Raw genomic sequence first — 20,585 nt, 5'->3', positions numbered from 1 at the left:
TATATATATATATATATATATACAGATCTTTACAGGAAGGTTAAGACATCATCTTATTATTAAAGATTAATATAAGGGTCATCAGTTAAAATGCCTCTCTGCTGCACTCTGTTGGTCAAAGAGCAAAGGTGCAGTTTAGGAAGCAGCATTATACACAACAGATATTGATGAAAATTGGTCATTGCTAATTTAAAGTTGAGAAGTTGGGCCCCTCCTTACTAGGTGGTTTTCTCTCATGTGAAGCCAAAATGTTTCATAGACTTTAATTGAAGAAAAAGCCTTAACTATAATGGAGCAACCAATATTACACTTCTTGTTTTGAGTTAAGTCTATTTGGTTTGTTAAGGCAGGGTTTCACAACCTTTTTTGACTTGTGTACCTCTTTAGGCATTTTGTCGTACCATGAGTCCCCCTCTCAGTCAAAAGTACTAATGATTGTCCAAAGTGGAAGGTACAATAAGTGATTATAAGATAAAAACTATTTTACTTCATTTTTTAACCAGAAAATTTAATTATTAGATATTTTATCAGTTCCATCTCAAATAAGAAAACCACATAAATATGTTGCCTAGAAGTTAGAAGCAGGCAATCGAAAAAAACACAAAATAAAATCATACTAAAACCCTGTCTTTTTAAAAAGAGCTCCTCTGAGTAACTCCCCTAAAATCACATTTAAACTTGATGAACTTGGAACAAAATTCAGAACAAAAATGATTGTTCAAATGACTTAATTAGTTATTTGAGCTGCTTTAAAGAGCTCTGATAGCTCAGTGTGAAAAACAGCCGATCCCAGGCTGTTCTCTACATCCAGTCTATTTTTCTGCCTCGTCTTGGTTAACTCAGAAATATAAGAAAAATGTACTTTTTGGTTGATAAAAACTTGTTTAATTTTTCTATTGGGTCATCACAAACAAAAATCGATCCCCATTTTATTTTACAACCTATGAAATAAAATATTTTCATGGACCCCTTCCAATGCACTGGCGGACTACTAGGGGTACGTGTACCCCAAGTTGGGAATCACTGTGTTATGGTGCAAACACTCAGTCATTGTTTGATGTGGGATCCCTTTATGCATCAAAAACTAAAATAAAATAACAATAAAAAAAAGAATCCCCTGGAAAAACTGTCTGATTTTCCAGAAACTGAATGGGTGTGTACATATGACAGAGTATTAGGGCCAGGAGATTTGTATAAAAGTATAAAATTGTGAGCATAAAGTCATAAAATTACGAGGATAAAGTCCTAATATTGCAAGAATACAGCTGTATTTTATGACAACTCGTACAAGAAGCACTTTCTTTGCTAAAATGAGGAATGTCGAGCATTTGGCTTTGGTTTTACAAATAATTAAATCTTTTAGCACATCAGCATTTAACTGAGCAGGATGTCAAAGTGGACTCAGGTTGTGGTTTGGTGATGCTGGTTGGCCATCATATGCCGCCAACATTCGATCCATTCCTGTTTGCCTACCAACGCAATCGCTCCACTGAGGACGCCATCTCTGCTGCTCTCTACCTGAGCCTGCCCCACCTGGAGGAGAAGAACACTCACGTGCGGAACTGTTCCTGGATTTCAGTTCAGCAAACCAAACAATCCAAGGGTTGATTTAAGAACGAGGTTTTACAAGAAGAAACACAGAATGGAGGCAAATGGGAAAAAAATAAATAAAAAGACAAAAAAAAAAGTTAATAAAAAAACAGGCAAAGCACAAGGAGGCAAATCAAACCGAGGCAACAGCTGGACATCACTGCTGCGGACAAAAACACAGGAAGTCAAACTAAGATCCTAAAGGTCATTTATTTATTTTTTTATTACTTGATAACAAATCTAACTTAAAGAGAGGTATAAAATATTTTTGTATTTTCAATCAAATAATGTTTCAAATATTTGCAAATTGAATCCTTAAAGATATTATAATTGTTAAGTTTTCATAATGTTAGACTTCTAAATATGACGAATAAAAAACAGGAAATGGATACAGTGGTTCTACTGTCATCAGATGCTGAAAGGACATTTACAGAGTGGAGCATTTATTTCTGTTTGAGGTTTTTAAATGTTGTAGTTTTGGTGAATATTTTATCAAATGGAAATTTCTATCATAGTCAAATTTAGACTGATTGTAATATTTCTAAAACAAATATAAAAATGTAAAAAAAAAAAGTATCCAGTTAAGGGGACACTTTACCTGCTTTGCTGTTTATTAAAGCTATTTAACCATTAGCAATAACCATAAGAACTCAAACTGCATTGTTAGTTTTTTTTAAAAATAGAAAAGTCCAAAGCCAAATTATTAGAAATTATCAAGTCATTTGGTAAAATCTCAGGGACTAGATTAAACAAATATAAATTATTTAGAAACCAAGTTGGCAACCTAATTTAAAGTTTTACATCCTTTTTCAAGCCTTTGGATTTATATTCCACCAATATTTTAACACATAAAAAAAAAGATTACAAAAACTTTATTGACTTTTAATCAATAACAACAAAAAGAAAAGTTCGCAAAGCTTTTGAATGGGTGCTCGCACTTTCTGCTTGTTTGTCGCCACCTGCTGTTAAATAAAGGATTTACAAGTTAAAATTCTTCAAGATTGTCAGGTTCGACGACATTAAGAAAACCGGCACCGGAAATCAGTATAAAATATAAACTTTCAAAATAAGAGCCTGAGACAAAAAAGAAAATACGAATATACTCTACAAATAACTTATAAAAAAGGATAACAAACTTATATAATTTTGTCTTTCTTGAAAATATTCCTGTTTATACCGGTTATCTAGTATCTTTACCCAAACCGACGTATGGAGTTTTATTTTGAAAGCAGCGTCCCCGTCAGATCCTAGTCGGGCTAGCTTGACAGCCACGTCACCTCCTCTCTTGGTTTACCTCCAGGACCATCACTGCTCACTCAAACCTGAATCTATCCAGGAATCTGCTGACATTTCACCTGTTTACACACTTTGGACAAAAAGAAGCCAACGGGTCCGCCTGCTGTTAACTGCTAAACAACCCGCTCGTTTTTTCCCTTTTTATAATCTCGGCTTATTTTTCTTCGCTCCCCTCCTTTCTGGGTCATAAACTCAGAAGTCAGTGCTTGCAGGAGTTTTTAAGGCCTTTGAGGAGTTCTCTGAAGTTGAACACTATGAATATATTTCGGCTGGCAGGTGACGTGTCGCATTTAGTGGCTATTCTCATTCTGCTAATGAAGATATGGAGCTCCAAATCCTGCGCTGGTAAGCTAACTCTGAACCAACTGTTTTCCTGCTGTTTAACTCTGTGTGCATGGATGTAGAGGAATAAATGCTTCTCATATCCCCCCCTTTGACCTTCTTGAAGTTATAATTTAGAAGAGTTTTATGAATCCAATTTGCAAAGCTATAGTTACGTGTATGTTTAAAGGCTACGTGGCAGTGTCAACAAAACCCGGTGCTCCACCTACTTTATGGGTTATCACTAGTGATGATGAGACGAAGCTTCATGAGGCATTGAACCGTTTGGGCGAATTGCTTCAATGATCCGCACAGTTCATGAAGCTTCATGTGAGCATGGCACCACCTACTGGTGGAAAGCAGAACTACAGCTAGTAATGTAATTGTGTTTTTTTTTTTTTTTGCAATATTGTTTTTTCCCCTCATATAAGTTCATCTGAAATTGTTAATGTTTGGTCTGTATAATACAAATCTTAAAGTTTTATTGAGCTGAAAATGTCTTAGAAGTGAACAATAACAGGGTTTCCGATAGTCATTAAAATTCATTAAAAGTCATTAAATTCTTTTTTTAAATTAAGGCCTTAATTGGCATTACAATTCATTAAATGTGTTTATTGTGGCATTTAAAATGCTTTATTTAAAAAAATGTTTATAAAAACTATTTTGTCAGACATATTATATCACCTTATATTTGCGTGGAACTGCTTCCGGTTGATCGCAAAGCTGTATGTTCAGAAAATACGCTTGAGTCGGAGAAAAAGCTAGATAATGGGGGGAAAGCAAATTTCAACAAAAGTGGCTGGAAAACGAGGAATTCGGGACATGGCTGCAGCCTGTCGACGAGTACCTGTTGGTGGCATTAAAATTATTTCTAAGAGCATTAAAAAGCATTAAGTGAGAGTTATTCATGTATAAACCCTGAATAATTGTAGGTACACAGTTTTTCTGCCATTTTAGTGAAATAAGTTCAAGCAGACAGTGAAAGTGTTTGTGGAAATTGGGCAATGATGAGAAAATGAAAGGTGTTAGTCCTTTTTATTTAAACATAATAGTTTTCCCACAGTTTGTGTTTTTAATTGGGTTGGAAGTTATGCGTTCAAGCAATCTTTTGGTTAAACCTTCCAATCTATTTTTTTGTGTTTATATTTATATTTGGGCAAAAAATGCGAATTAGTCACATTAGCCGAAATACTAGATGTGTTTTATCAAAACTTTTGAAAGTCTGTGGTGGGTCTTGAACCAAGAACCCAAAGATTGGAAATCCATCTCTTATAGCTGACGCCACTAAGTATTTGACACAGTTATGCTATAGATTTACATTTTTATCATTGGCTTGCTCAGATTTTGATTATTACGTTGTTTAATCCAACCAGACTAGTTTTACCCGACTAGACTGGTTGGAAAAAACACCAATCTATTCTTAGAATATATCCAAACTCTCCTACAAACTCCTACATCTTGACTGAATACTGAGGATGTTTAAATGCTTGCTGAAGTTCTTGGCGAGCTGAACCACTTCTAGAAGCGGTCATGTGGTATGGCGGGCAGCGAGGCTTCGGATGTCATCTATTTTGGCTCCTCCCACGAATGAAGCAAGCCTCGATACGCGTCTAAATCGCCCCTCCAATATTCAACACAAAGCCTCGGCCTTGAAGCATCTCATAACATCACTAGTTATCATGAAACACACTGCTTATGATTTGATGCATTGTTTGCTTAATTGCTGTTGCTGTTATCTGCTGCTGATGGGAATAATAATAAGTTTTCCTTCCACCATTCTCCCCACTCCTTTCACAGGCATCTCTGGGAAATCTCAGGTCCTGTTTGCACTTGTTTTTACCACCAGGTACCTTGACCTTTTCACAGTCTACATTTCAGCCTACAACACAATCATGAAGGTACGTTTGGAGTTATTATTTCTATCAGAAAGCTGCCTATATAATATACTGTGTGCAGAATTATTAGGCATGTTGTATTTCTGAGGACTATTTTTATTATTGGGCCACAATTGTGTTCTCGATCAACCCAAAAGACTCCTTAGTATCAACATTTCATATTTTGGGAAGTTGATGTGTTTTTGTTTTTAGATTTGGCCATTTTATGAGAATGTCTGTGTGTGCAGGTAAATATTACTGTGCAGAATTATTAGGCAACGTAATGAAGAACAATTATATACCCATCTCACTTGTTTATTTTCACCAGGTAAACCAATATAACAACTCAAAATTCAGAAATAAACATTTACAACATTCAAAAACAAAAAAAACAACAAATCAGTGACCAATATATCCACCTTTCTTCACCATGACGCTCAAAAGCCTTCCATCCATAGATTCTGTCAGTGTCTTGATCCATTTGCCATCCACAATGCGTGCAGCAGCCACCACAGCCTCCCAGACACTGTTGAGAGAGATGGACTGTTTTCCCTCCCTGTAGATCTTTCATGAAGGACCACAAGTTCTCCTTGTGGTTCAGATCAGGCGAACAAGGAGGCCATGTCATTTCTCCTTTTAGTCTTTTTCTGGCCAGCCACGCTGTGGTGTATTTTGATGCATGTGACGGAGCATTTCCTGCATGAATATCATGTTTTTCTTGAATGATGGCGACTTCTTCTTGTACCACTGTTTGAAGAAGGTGTCTTCAAGAAACTGGCAGTAGGTCTGGGAGTTGATCTCGACTCCATTATTAACGCGAAAAGGTCCAACAAGTTCATCTTTGATGATACCAGCCCATACCAATACCCCACCTCCACCTTGCTGGCGTCTGAGTCGATAAGGAACTTGCTGCCCTTTACTGATCCAGCCTGGTGCCCATCCATCTGGCCCATCAAGACTCACTCATTTCATCAGACCAAAACACCTTGGAGAAATAAGTCTTTAGATATTTCTTGGCCCAATCTTGAGGTTTTGTCTTGTGTGTCTTGTTCAAAGGTGGCCTTTTTTCGGCTTTCCTTACCTTGGCCAGGTCCCTGAGTATTGAACACCTTGTGCTTCTTGGCACTCCAGACATGTTTCAGCTCTGAAATATGTCATAACTGGTGGCTAATGGCTTCCTGGCAGCTTCACTCTTGATCCTTCTTAATTCATGGGGAGTTATTTTGCGTCTTATTTTTTTCAACACGCTTCTTACACCCCTGTTGGCTAATGAACCACTTAATTGTGCAATGATCCCGCTTCAAAAGCTTGGCAATTTCCAAACTGCTGCACCCCTCTGAAAGACATCTGACAATTTTTGACTTTTCATAGTCTGTCAAATCTCTTTTCTGACCCATTTTGCCAAAGGAAAGGAAGTTGCCTAATAATTAAGCACACCTTATATAGGTTGTTGTGGCATTAGGCCACACCCCTTCTCATTACAGAGATCCACACCACCTGATTTACTTAATTGGTAGTTGGCTTTCAAGTCTATACAGCTTGGAGTAGGACAGCATGTATGAAAAGGATGATGTGGTCGAAATACTCATTTGCCTAATAATTCTGCACACAGTGTAATGATTGTGTGTGAAATAGTCAGTGTTGTTCTCTTTTAAGGTGAGCTATTTAAAAGTTCCCGTTTGCACGCATCAATAGGTGCATCTTCTTGTTTTAGGTGCTTATTTGCTTTTGTTTTTTTTATTTTTGGCTTACAGCCAATAAAAACCTAGAATGAATTGGGGAAAAAATGTTACTAACTCTTATAAAAGGATACCAATAGAAGTTAAATGTAATGTGAGAAAAAAGAGAGAGCTGATTGTCTCAAAATGAGACTGAAAAGATCTTTGCTAAACAATCTGGCAGTTTGCAGACCGTATTAAAGTATGTAAAGTTAAGTGGAAGGAAATAATGTAGTTAGGAAAGTAAACATCAATAGGGATAACTGCAGATTTGAGAGTTAAGGCCAATTTATGCTTCTGAGGCATAGCTTCTGCAACCATCAAAAAAAAATCCTGACTACGCGTCGGACGGTGGCAAACCCTCGCAGGTCTCAAGTGGAAGTGCGCAGACAAAAAGCAGCTGTGATTGGTGCTTGGTATGCCTTTCTGACTGTCTGTGTGGTCGTCCTTCTCGATTCGGTTTTTAAAAACCAAGGACCAACTACGAGGAATAACTGCAATGGACAAAACCAATGGACAACTACGACGAAAGGTTAATTGAGGAGTTTCGGAAGTACAACTTCTTGTACGATGCCTCAGACAAATTATATAAAGATGCCAAGGTCTCTGCCATCTCTTGAAGGGAGAACAACCAGATCCTTGAGCGGGATCCAAAGGGGTGTTTACAAAGGCGGAAGAGACTGAGAGATAAATACGTGAAGTTCTCTCGAGTTCTCAAATAGGCTCCCCCTTGCACTTTGGTGGGAAACTGCTGTGCGTCCCTAGAAATTCCAGACTGACCCTTCAGAAGCATACCAGCAAAACTGGTTCGCGACCAGACCCAAGCGACATTTGATGTGTGCAGTTGCAGAAGTATAATCTGCCCTTTAGGGTTGGGGGGAGATGCACTGCATACATATGGATGTCCAGGCAGCATCATTTACATCAAACCGCTAATTAAATCCCCAAATTCAGTTCCTCAGAAAATGTGATTGCCTAAGACTGAGGGTTTGTGACGTTAGGAAAGCATGACAATGCAATATTGTTACGAAATATTACAATTAATAGATAACTGCAACGGTTTCCTATTGTTTTTCTCACGTTCGAGTGACCCTAAAGTATTCACTAGAGTAGCCAAATGAATTTCTGGCAAGCAGCTGAAAGTGTAGAGCTCCATTATTCTTTAGTAATGATGCAAAGTAGGCAGCCTCGTGCAAAACAGCAAAGCCTAAGCTCAAAGTGCTGACTGTTCCCAGGTGGTGTTTCTGGCTCTGTCCTATGCTACCGTGTACCTGATCTACATGCGCTTCAAGAACTCCTACAATTCAGAGAACGACACGTTCAGAGTGGAGTTCTTGTTGGTTCCGGTCATCGGGTTGTCCTTCCTGGAGAACTATGCTTTTACTCCACTGGAGGTAAGTGAGAAAGAGACTTTACACCCTACAGCCACTTTAATATCGCAACACAACACAAAGAAGGAGGCTCTATGCTTTTTTCTTTCTTTTTTTTTTTTTTAAGTGGGAATTGATGCATGTCTATAGCCTTTTTTTCTATTGGCCGAAATCCCAAATGTAAATTGGTATTCAACCTAATTTATTCTGATGCCACTAAATAAAATTCAACTGCCTCAAATAGAGACCAATTTTGTACTTTGGTAAACCATTTGTGTCATAATTCAGGACTACTTTGTATTGGTCTGTTGCACTTGAAACCTTCAAGGGTTATAAATATTTTTGCAAAGCACTGACTATGTCCACCTCCTCATTTAGATCTTGTGGACCTTCTCCATCTTCCTTGAATCCGTTGCCATAATGCCCCAGCTCTTCATGATCACCAAGACGGGCGAAGCGGAGTCCATCACCACCCACTACCTGTTCTTCCTCGGCCTCTACAGGGCCCTCTACATCGCCAACTGGGTGTGGCGCTACCACACGGAGGGCTTCTTTGACCAGATCGCCGTCGTGTCCGGAGTGGTTCAGACCATTTTCTACTGCGACTTCTTTTACCTTTACGTCACGAGGGGTGAGCTAAAGTGAAACGGAGTAAAAATCCCCTCCTGAGGAAAAGGAGTCCCTTCTCAAAGCTTGTCTATTCTTTTTGCAGTGATCCGAGGGAAAGGAAAGATGAGCCTGCCAATGCCGGTTTAGATTTGACGTACCCGCCTGCCGCAGTTCAGCATGGGGGCGCAGTCCCTGAAGCTGTACGTAGCAATGGGACTCTTGCATCTGAACACCAGCATTACATAGATATTTTATCATGTGATTGTGTCCGTAAGTCTGTGTTTGTGCATCATTTTGTTTTAATTTGTGTACAACGATGCTGTAGGGATGGAAATGTGACGGAGGATGCGTGTCAGTGATGAGCACCATGCTCTCTGTAAATCACAGCCGGGAGAGTTTTTGTTTTTTTTTTGTCCTACATTTCCTTTTTTTGTAAAACGCTTCTGACTCTGAAGATTATTCAGTGAGCCAGTTTTGTTGTCATGCTAACAGTTTTGAGTGTTGAATCCATGAAAATGAACCTGAAGGTGGTTTCAGCTCATGTGTTTGTTAATTTTTTTAACAGCTTTAGTTTTTTTTTAGAAGTTCCTACACTAAACCTGATCACCCAATGACCAAAAACACACCTTCAATTTGTAATGATAGGCACTCCCTGAGTAACTTACTGTATTTACTTTTGCCATTTATGTTACTTTTTCTCGTCTTGTTTACTGTGTCTTTTGTATTTTGTTTTTTTTTTATTATTATAAGGGAAAAAAGGGCTAAATATCATTTTCTTATAATGAAAAGCCAAAGAAGCTGCAGTGTTGTTTCTATCCATAGCCATGATGTCTAATTTTTGTTTTTATTTCAGAAGTAAGAAAAGTGTTCACAGATCCACTTTTATTTGTTTATCAGCCAACTAATTTTCTTGTCTCAAAGATATTATATTTTGCTGTCAGATCGAGGTGAAACATTCAAACGTTATTCCACAGTCTTAAAGTGCCCTTAGGATGTGCAGAGATTTCACAAATCACTTCTTTGTAATAAACATCAACTGTCTCAGTGCAGCAGCATCTTTTTGTGTTTCTGCAGCACCTTGCTCCCTTCTTTCACGGCTCCTTCCAGCACCTTTGCGGCTGATTTGATGGATAGAGGTGACGCCGCCAGACCCATTGCCTTTTCTACCACTTTACCCTTCTTGACTGGTTTGCTTTTGTCCTTGGTCACGATGCCCGCCCCCTCGGCGGCTCCTCTGCCCACTGCGGTCAGGAGCTCACACCAGAAAAGCCTCTCAGCTCTCCTCCTGGCATCTTCTTCCTCCTTCCGCTCCCCATCTGCTACCTTCTCCTCCTCTCCTTCTGTCTCCAGCTGAAGTCGATGTCCCCTCTCCTCCTGCAGCCTCTCCCGTGCCTCCCTTATGGCGCTCTCAGCCTCCATATACATATCATTGCTGTACCAACCACCTTGGTTGTTTAAAACAATCTGGTCAATCTTCTCCAGAAGTTGCACGACTTGCTCAGATCCTGCTGAGTTCTCTTCCTGGTTGCTGTTATCAAAGACGTGATAACCACGGCAACTGCTGACAAACAGGGACAGCTCTGGACTGTCTTCCAGGAAGGATTCGACACTTTTGCCCCTCAGCTGGTCCCCCCAGGTGAACAGGACCATGGTAAACCTGGACACTTCCGGCCCAAACATGACCTTCATCCACTCCAAGGACTCTCTCTCCTCCTGGGTGAACCTGCCGAGCCGCAGGGTCACCAGGAACACATGGGGTCCTGGAGAGTATAAACGAACGCTCTGACCCACCTCTGCCACGACGTTCTCTGGGGACAGGTTTGTATGGAAGAACCCCGGGGTGTCGATGACTGAGACACTCCGACCGCCTGCTGTCCCGGTTTGTCTCCTGCACCTTGCGGTTACAGAGGAGGGGGACAACTCCACCCAGAAGGCTGCTCTACCCAGGATAGTATTTCCAGAGGAGCTTCTGCCCGTCCCGGTCCTGCCCAGCAGAACAATCCTCAAAGGATCGTTCTTTGATACTAAAGATGGCGGAACAGCTGAAACGACAGAAAAACACAAAATGTTGACCTTAATTTCCGCTTTTTTCCACCCCTTTCTGCTCATTTACTTTAGCCAAAGGTAACAGACGTTGGGTGCAGCTATCTGTGTTCAGAGCATTTTGAGTCCACTTTTTTTTTTTCTTCTTGCGCCACTCCCGTGTCCCGCCTCTCGGTGTAACATCATCGGCTCTGTCGATTTGCTGTCGCATTTCTCTGTGTACAAAGTAGCTACGTGGTTGGAGGAGAGACACACAGCAGCACTTAGTGAATATTAACCAGCAGCTACTTTGATGTTTAAGTAAAAGTAAAAAAAAATTAGAGATCATAACACTAAAAACTCTGTTTGTTTGAGTTTTTTCAGCTAAAGATGGCAACAGATTCTAAGTTTATACAAGTTAGTATTATAATGCAAGAAGCTTTAGAAAACATTGTTCTTAATTGTTAAAAAAGCTTGACTTCTCAGAGCACCATGACTCCCAGTTACAGGCTAAAATTAACACCTTTTCTTTTTGTACAGACAGAATCAGACTGCAGAGCTTCTACATATCTTGAATTTGTGTTTCTGCCATTATTATATTAGTAAATAGGTTTGTAAACCTTTTTAAACAGAGCAGAGAGAGAGAAGTAGGGAGAACTGCAGATTTAAAGGTGAAACAGATTTACTGGGATATCCAACATGCAATAAAATAGATCTCCAAGTTTACCAGAAAGTTTACAAGAAAAAAATATACTATGCTATATTTAAAATGAAGCATATCCATTTTTTTCTGGATGGATAGAATTTAAATTGTACTTCTAGGGATGCATGATATCGATTTTGGCATCGGAATCGGCTGTTATTCGTTATTTTTTTATACATTGAGGTTTTTGGGTTGTAGGTCCATCAGCCTCCACCCGAGTGTCCTCATCAACTTTCATCACAAAGTTACACCCTTTTATTAACCATATGTTATTTTATATTCTCCATTTTATCAGACTCTTCTTCAACCTGCATACTGGATCTCCTATAACAGCTCCTGATAGTTTAGCTAAAAACGATAAAATACCAACTTAAACTTGCTTAGAGCCTCAAACATTGCATGAACTTAAACAAATATATATTAAAAAGATATATTTAACAGATATCCACCTCAGGTTGCTGATATTTTTGGAAAATCGTGAAAAAAATGTCCCAATCAATAAATATATATATGTTTCTGTTATAACTTGTTTTTACATGACCTTTATTTACAAAAAGAAAACATGTTTGATAAATATCTACCACAGATTTGAATTGTTTAAACAAGCACTCCGCCCTCTCAATTTTTTTATTTTAAAATTAAGGAGAAAAGGGAATTAATGGGTTGCTAATATTTTTGGAAAATTGCATAAAAAACCCACAAAAAAGATTTTAAAAAATATATATTTCCGTTGTAGACTATTTTTTTTGTGAATTGATTTTTTTTTTAAATAAAACTAATTGAGCCGCAAACAATTCTTGACGGTTTTTTTTTAGAAAAAGATAAAGATAACTTTTATTTAACACATTCTACAGTTGGTTGCAGCTACTTTTTGAAAATCATGTTAAGAAACTACTTTTTTCACCACTTAAAAGGATATAAAAAATATATTTCTGTTATAACTACACTGGAAAAAATCAAAATCTAGATAAGTAATTTGTTCTTAAAATAAGTGCATTTGGAAAAGAGACATTTTGCCAATGGAGCAAGACAATTTACAGTTAAATAAGAAAACACATTTGCATTGTCTTATTTCGAGTGCATATTATCTAATTATTTTAAGAGTAAAAATACTCATTCCATTGGCAAACTACGGTATATTATTTACCTGCTCAAATTAAGGGTAAATACACTTAATTAAAGAAAGTTTTACTTATATCTAGATCGTTTTTCCAGTGTAGCCAATGCGTTTTGGAAATTCAATGCAATTAGTCAATGGAAAAAAATACTAGAAACTACATTTGTTAGTACAGGTCCTTCTCAAAATATTAGCATATTGTGATAAAGTTGATAATAAAACACGCTTCATTTATTCTTTGAAGTAATTTTTAGGTAACTGTATAGTTGTGACTGAAATTATAGTCCCACAATCCCAAACATTATTCTTAAAAAATATACTAAATTAAACTAGGGTTCTTCAGGACACCAGATACATTAGATTTATATCCCTGAACATCCCGTAGTCACCGCATTTAATCATATTCTTTATATTTACCAATGCCCCAATGGGAAAGAAGTGAAAAATATTACAAAATGGGCTATTCACCCATGTTGTGATTGTTTTCATCATCTTATCAATTTATCAAGATAATAAATGATCCAATAAATGCCCACCCACCATCAGATGGACATCATGCATTTCTAGTTGTTTCAAATGAGTCATATCATTACTGATACCACAATTTTCCTCAAAGTGATTTTCTATTTTAGTGTAAGAAATAATTTTTATTTATGAGAGTTATAAATTGTGACTTTTTAAACTTGTAGTGTCATGTCCGTGGTGCATGCGTGATGCCTGCAAATTTGCAGCCTCATCCTGCCAGAATAATGCCACTGTAATCACTGCCATCACCAGGGCAGGTTAGACCCTCTGAGATCAGGAGCTGATTAAATTTATGCTTTTTCAGGCATTACAAAGTTGTTTTTGGTGATTTTTTGTGTGGCGTCTTAACATATTAAGCTATAGAGTGGAGAAGGAAGTTGTTCATTATATGTATTTTCATCTGTTCTGTTCTTCCAAACCTCCTGTAAGACACTGCTGATGGTTGCAAACATTGAGTCTGGTTCACTGAAAAGTTTTTTCTGTTCCACTGATGCCACAAGCACGGTTAACATGACAGTGGTAAACACCACATCGCTGATCAAAAGGGCACAGAAGCGCATGTACTTCTTGCGGAGGATGAGGAGAGCCCACCTGCCCCCACCCATCCTCACCACCTTCTACAGAAGCACCATAGAGAGCGTTCTGACCAGCTGTCTCACTGTGTGGTGTGGAGGCTGCAGCACCTCAGACTGGAAGAAGGTGAGAACAGCAGAGAGGATCATCGGGGCTCCTCTTCCCTCCATTAAAGACATTTCATCCCAGCACTGTGTGTCCCGAGCCCATAACATTATCAGTGACCCCTCACACCCCCACCATGGGCTGTTCTCCCTGCTGCTCTCTAAGAAGAGGCTTCGAAGCATCCGATGCAGATCCAGCAGATTCCATAAGTTTCTTCTCCACAGCCATTAGACTGCTGAATGTTATGTAAAATTGGTTATTTTATTTATTTAAAAAAATAATGTTAGAACTGTAAATATACAGTTATTTTCAATATATTACTATTTTCTTTTTATGTACAGTATTTATTACTGTTTATAAAGACGGCACTTAAAAAAAATTTAAATTGTCTAGAGCTGTTTTAAACGAATTTTATTTTTTTTAAACACTCGTATATACAAAATTATAAAATAAATCTATCTAAGTCTCCAAGTCTCAGATTGCTAAAAAGTTCACTGAATTCAAGTCATCCGTCTTAGATTACTAAAACAGCATTAGTTCCAAAACAGAGAGTTTTGCATTAATTGCAAAGTTTGATTGGATAGATTTGTATAGAATCTGTGTCATGAAAATAATCTTAATTACGCATATGATACATTTAAAGTATCTACAGTCAGAAACATTTATTAAATAATTCACATTTACTTAAAAATTCTTTTTACACAATGCCTGTTAAATAAACCTTCCAGGATGCATATTCATTTGTAAAATAAAGCTTATTTATTGGAATTACATAATCATCAGGTTTATGGATTTGGTATTAATAAAGCATGCTTATTCAAAAATAATACTAAGGAGTGTATTTATTCCAAATTTTTTGAAATTCCAAATGCATACCTTTTATTGTTATAATTGCATAAAGGCAACCTGATTCTTATGAACTTCCACTAGAGCTTCATTACTGTATAGAAAACTACTGTAAAAACATATATATATATTTATAGAAAAAATTAATTAAATATGCTGAGGTTTAGAAATGACCTGTTTTAATGTGTTTCCCTGTTTCTGATTTACCAAGAGACTACTGTATTTAGACTTTTATTCTCATTTCCTATTAGTTTAGATTTATGAAAATAATATTTTTTTTAGTTTTTTGGTTGGTGAAATTGCTGAAGGGTAAATATTTCCATTTAAGCAATGAATTTTATTGAGTAATATTGGAAAAAAATATAAGGTGAAATATTTGACCTCATCGCTTAAACAGCAATATTTGTGTTATTTTACTTTTAATAATTTTAACCTTCATTTATTTGATCTTTATTTGATTAATACATTGCCTAAACCCATCCCTAAAGATGACTGCATTCAGAGAGGACTGTTTTAAATGAAGTATTAATCAGAGTTATATTCTGTATCTCTAGTGCATTTAAAGTCTCCTTCTGAACCAAACTTCCAATGGAAACCAGCTAAAGGAAGCTTACTGCCTTCCTGCAGTAGACATCAGGACATACCTTTGGATGACGCAGCACTTTCAGATGACATCCTACCAGGAAAATGCAACAAAGCCTTGACTGTGGTGATAATTCAGTTTAGGATAAATGAAATCCGTACAGGTTGCGGTCTGTCTTGCTGTGGCTAATATATCCTCTTGGATTTATTATATTTTCATTATGCGTCAGGGCGCAGCTGCAGCCAGGAGGAGCAGTGCTGAGCTCTGCACTCCAATTTAAACCGACAGAGACTTATTTTAAATGTTAAATTGTTATTGAAGAAAAAGCCTACATCCCAGCTCAGCAAGGGTTATTAAAATGGCCAAAAATGACCATACAAAAAAAGGTTTAAAATCCTTTGCTTAACGGTAAAGGGTCGTTGTAGTTCACATATTTGACCACAAGATGGCAGTGAATGCCCATGGCCACAATTCTCTGGGTCGAGATAGTATGGCAAGCCTTTTTAATATAAATTCGGTTTCGTCTGACCATCCATAATTACGTTTCAGATAACTTAAAATACATTTTGACTAGACAAAACCACATTTTGATTATCCGGAATGGTAATTTAAGATATTTGTATTTACATTCTGATTAGGAAGAATAATAATTCAAGATATCTTAAATTACATTTTGCCTAATCAAAATTCCTTTCAAGATATCTCAAATTACTACTCCAGATTTGTCATTTAAAGCGTCACACGCTGATTTAACTTTTCCTACTTTGGATTAAACTGACTTTAATTAGAATTATAACAAGTCAAAACTAAAATCGAGATATCTTGAAATTACTTTATGACTAGTCGTAATTTAATCGTAGATATCTGAAATGTGTATTCTAGATATCTTAGATTGACGTCTCCATACAAGTTAATGGTAAATCTGACGTCATTTCGACTCGTCGGAATGTAATTAGAGATATCCCGAATAGGTATTTTGACTAGTCAAAATATAATTAGAGATATCTTAAATCGCTTAAACGTCTAGTCATAAAACAATTTGAGATATCTTGAATGTAAAGGCGGTACAACCAAATTGATGTTAATACGGCTTGCCATAGTAATAGTAAACGTGGGCTGGTCAGTGGTACAGTGGGTAGCATTGCTGCCTTGCTGCAAGAAGTTTGCGAGTTTAATTCTCGGCCCGGAGTCTTTCTGCATGGAGTTTGCATGTTCTCCCTGTGCATGCGTGGGTTCTCTCCGGGTACTCCAGCTTCCTCCCACAGTCCAAAAACAGTTAGGTTAATTGGCTTTTCTAAATTCTCCTTAGGGGTGTGGGTGAAAGATTGTTTGTCTCTGTGTTGCCCATTGATAGACTAATGACCTGTACCCGGCTCCAGCACCCCTCCCAACCCCACTTGGGATTCAGTGTGTCAGAAGATGGATGGAGTTAGTAAACCTATAAAATATGGCTAAATGTGATCTTGGGTTAACATCAGCAGTCATGAAAGAACTTAAAACGACCCTGAGGAGGCTTAATTTGAGAATTTCAAATGTCTCTGCCACAGGAATAAAAAGATTTTCCATTTTTAATTTAATGAAACAAAAACATGTAACAGCATTTCTCTTAAAAACCAAAAGAAACTCATTTATTTGACTGAATCTGAAGAGTTTGTACACAGCTCAGAAAAGCACCAATAGGGCTTTGTCTTGTAGTGAGCAAGTTATATTCAAGTCATTACTACAACAATAACTTATTATTATTATTACCTTTTTACATTTGACATTTAGGACTAGTGCTCATAAGTTAACATACCATGAATTACCATAAATTAAAAAGCTAAACCTTTTCTGTCACCTATGGTTGTATCCAATGATGCTCTGGTGTAGATAATGATTATTAGAAGCAAAACGGAACTACTTTTGGCATTTACTTAATCATAGTTACAAACAACTGTGTTTATATAACAAAATGTGATTAAGTAAATGCCAAAAGTGGTTGCATTATTTTTTTCCATATAAAACAGGAAAGATATCTCAAATATATTCAAAAAAAAAAGCTATTTAGACTCTGATTTCTAATTAAGGAGTGCATCTTCACACAGCCAAACTGTAGTGTGGCTGTTTCAAGATGCACAGTGAGGAGGCAGTTCTGGTAAAAATGGCCGCTGATTTGAATACCAAGAAAAAAGGCTTTGCATGAATAAAGCCCGCTTACACCACAGAGATAAACATCAGAGGATGCCTTTGGGATTTAATGCAGCTGATAGAACCCAGAGCAGAAGTTCAAGCTGCTTTTGGTTCCGTTGGTGTTGAAAATGGGGCAACACGCTGCATAAGGTAAATTACACCTTAGCAGGGGCACCCAGGAAGTTTCAAACACAACTGCCTGATACTAAATGACTTGATCAACCCAAAGCTAGTGGGAAGTTTTTGTAATATTTTATCATTTCCATATTCAGAATGGAAACTCATGAGCACAAATCTATATGCTGAAAAAAACTAGAAATGAAGGGTTTAGGGGTGTGCAAAAACAGGCCTGGCTTCTGGAGTGTCACCGATGAGGCTGGATATTCTTCTCACAAGACATCCTCCATTTATTATCTACTATGATGAATACAGTGAAAAGAAGTGGGTATTTTCCACTGCTTTGCTGATTGCTGAAGTGTGACAGAAAGTTGGAAATGACAGTTTAATGTCATGAAGAACTGGTGGAGGGTCTGTCCCACTCTACCAGGCTCCTCACTGGAAGGGATCCCCCCCTACTTGGAGCCTCCTTTGTCTTTGCATCATTTAGAGGTAAGTCACACAGTGGGGTGTGGATTTCTGAGGCCCTTACAGTGGAACAAGAAGATGCAACTTCCCCTCCATTTAGTACAACGTCCTCACAGTACGTCTCATTCACATCGTCTGGCTCTGACGCCGCTCCACCCTCGCTCAGCAGGCTGGAGGCCTCAAAGATAAAGTGGTTGTTTTCCTCCCCGACACCGAGAGCAAAGTTCTCTAGCATGTCCATGACAGACGGCGTGGATGGAGCGCTGGTGTTCTCCTCCTCAATCAGACTCAGCGTAGGCAAGATGTCCACCAGCTCTGCCATCTCCATCGGCCTGAGGACGTCCGTTATGCTGGGGGGGAAGTCCATGTTGTCCAACACCGTGGCTTCCAGCTGTGCCACAGCTGCAGAGTTGAGTTCAGACTCCGTTAAAGCGCCGGTGTATCCGTCCTCCGGCAGCCCAATGCTGGCCAGGTCAACTGTCGACTGAGCGTTGATGTCAACGGGGTAACCGCCCTTCACGACACCTTCCATCAACATGAGCGAAGCATCCCGAGGGGCAGCTGGGATTCCCTGTGGAGGGGAGACCGTGGCGGTAACCGGTAAGGGAACATTGGCCGAACCTGAAAGAGAAAACAAGATTTAGAGAGAAGTTAGGAGAGATTGGGACTTCACACTCACGGCAAAAAACAGCAAGTTTCCCAGACTTTTTATGAGATTAAATATTTCAAGTTTTTTACTTTTTCACATTCTGTTTTGATACAGACACAAGCCTTAATGCATGATATTGGTATTTGTGACAGGCCAACACAAATAAGAAAAAGGATAAATTATCACAAACATTTCAAACCTCAAAAGTAAGGCAAGAATTTATAACCAGCATTAATTACTTTGAAACACCAAAAGTTAGTAAATAAACTTCATCTCAGTGCCTTATAATCAGTCACTGTAAAAAATGAAATCTAAGTAAGTCATTTTTTTCCTGCTTGGATTGAGGAGGTAATTGAGACACGTTGGCAGTGGAATAAGATAATTAACATTTAAAATAAGAAAAAACAATTACATTGTTTTATTTCAAGTGCATATTATCTAATTATCTTATTTTAAGAGAAAATTACTCATTCCGTTGGCAGATCATCTTATTTGCCTACTCAAACTAAGGCCCCGTCCACACGAAGTCAAAACGAACACGAAATGCTGATATTTTCCAAAACTTTTGCCGTAAAGACGGAGACGTAAAATAAATGTGAGCGTCCACACGAATGCATGAAAACGCTGCAAAATGTATGCCAGGCCTGTAAGTGGCGCTGTGGTGCCAAAGCAAAAATAAGCGACNCCTGTAAGTGGCGCTGTGGTGCCAAAGCAAAAATAAGCGACGAAATGTTGGGCATGCGCACTAATATTTATACATGGTTGCCTGCGGGTCCATTTTCGTGGTTAAGTCAAATTTAGGTGCTGAACTATGTCGTCGATATTGCTCTGTTCTTCCTGGAGATATTCCAGAAGAAGAAGATTCTGTTGTAGCCCGACAGCAGGGTGAGTAGCATTAGCAGCAACGGCGCCATTGTTGTTGTTATACTGTGTCGCGCATGCGTGTTTAGAGGCGACGCTATGACGCATGCGTGTAAAAAAAATATGCGGTTAGAGCGTAAAGATGGAAACGCGAAAACAGCATTTCGAAATCTTCCCACTCTGAAGGCTGAATAAAAAAAAGATCGTTTACAGACCCCCGAGACGCCGGCTTCGTGTGGATGAGAGGCTGGTTTGGTGAAAAATTTGTGCGTTTAGGCCAGGGTTCGTCTTCGTGTGGACGGGGCCTTAGGGTTAATACACTTCATTTAAGAAATCTTTACTTATTTCTAGATCTATTTTGCAGCGTATAAGTACAGCTGTCCTTTGAAGACCTTAGAGAACATTAGTGAACAGAAAGCACTATGAGCAAGAAACCCATGAAATATTCACTAGTTTAAAAGCTACTCAGTTTCTTTACATCCAACTTCCTTGTTGTCCCTTCCTCCATATTGACACTGTACTGTTTTTTGTTTTTTTCTAGAGTTGGCTTTAGTTTCTCTGTTGCCTTTTTGATAGGAAAGTTCGTCGGCTTTAAAATATCTTTCCTTAACAATTCTGTGTCACCAAAAGGAATTTGATAAAAAATACTTTAAGGGAAGCATAACATGGCCGTCTGAATGAGTCTAAGAAACAACCAGAAGAACAAAGGAAACTAGAGGAAAATGATCTAGACTAAAACAAAAACAGATATTTCATCCTGTTTAATCAATCTCTTCATGCTTTTACTCATCATGCTGCAGCCTGCTGGTTGCAGCCTTGCAGCTAGTGTTGCTTCCCAACCTTCATTTTCTCTAGCCTCAAAGCTCCATGTCACACTGTTTTGAAGCCTTTACTCTTGTTCCTGTTTTAACACTCAGCCTTTCTTCCCCTTTGTATTTTCTGTCTCTTCAAGCAGCAGGTCGATAATTGAGCTCTGCTCTCCAGTAGATTTTAATCACTGGGTCAAAACAAAATGGATTATTTTCTTATATTTGTTTTTCTGGCTTCCATCCTGACACTTTTACACTGA

The 20,585-nt window shown here is 38.2% G+C and overlaps 3 protein-coding genes across 3 annotated transcripts in view; 1 reads left to right on the top strand and 2 right to left on the bottom strand.

Moving 5' to 3' along the window:
- The first annotated feature begins 2,864 nt into the window (after positions 1-2,864).
- On the top strand, positions 2,865-9,785 carry kdelr3 (KDEL endoplasmic reticulum protein retention receptor 3). The gene is made up of 5 exons (XM_015393397.1): positions 2,865-3,231; positions 5,005-5,105; positions 8,035-8,193; positions 8,548-8,800; positions 8,882-9,785. The coding sequence occupies exons 1-5, from the start codon at positions 3,141-3,143 to the stop codon at positions 8,923-8,925; spliced, it is 648 nt and encodes a 215-aa protein (XP_015248883.1). The 5' UTR covers positions 2,865-3,140; the 3' UTR covers positions 8,926-9,785.
- Positions 9,786-9,819: 34 nt separating this feature from the next.
- On the bottom strand, positions 9,820-15,400 carry LOC107096645 (GTPase IMAP family member 4-like). The gene is made up of 2 exons (XM_015393396.1): positions 15,314-15,400; positions 9,820-10,820 (listed from the first exon to the last, which is right to left on the bottom strand). The coding sequence occupies exons 1-2, from the start codon at positions 15,342-15,344 to the stop codon at positions 9,820-9,822; spliced, it is 1,032 nt and encodes a 343-aa protein (XP_015248882.1). The 5' UTR covers positions 15,345-15,400.
- Positions 15,401-16,852: 1,452 nt separating this feature from the next.
- The window catches only part of LOC107096643 (ankyrin repeat and fibronectin type-III domain-containing protein 1-like), a 36,318-nt gene continuing 32,585 nt past the window's right edge, over positions 16,853-20,585 (bottom strand). Inside the window, exon 19 of the mRNA XM_015393394.1 lies at positions 16,853-18,627. Coding sequence (XP_015248880.1) covers positions 17,930-18,627 — 698 coding nt within the window. The 3' untranslated portion in view covers positions 16,853-17,929. The remainder of the gene's footprint in view (positions 18,628-20,585) is intronic.

The sequence above is a fragment of the Cyprinodon variegatus genome, unplaced genomic scaffold, assembly GCF_000732505.1.
Source record: "Cyprinodon variegatus isolate N-32 unplaced genomic scaffold, C_variegatus-1.0 Scaffold640, whole genome shotgun sequence".
In the NCBI taxonomy this organism is placed as follows: domain Eukaryota; kingdom Metazoa; phylum Chordata; class Actinopteri; order Cyprinodontiformes; family Cyprinodontidae; genus Cyprinodon; species Cyprinodon variegatus.
Note: the sequence above shows the minus strand (reverse complement) of the source record. Positions and strands in the feature narration are given on the sequence as shown.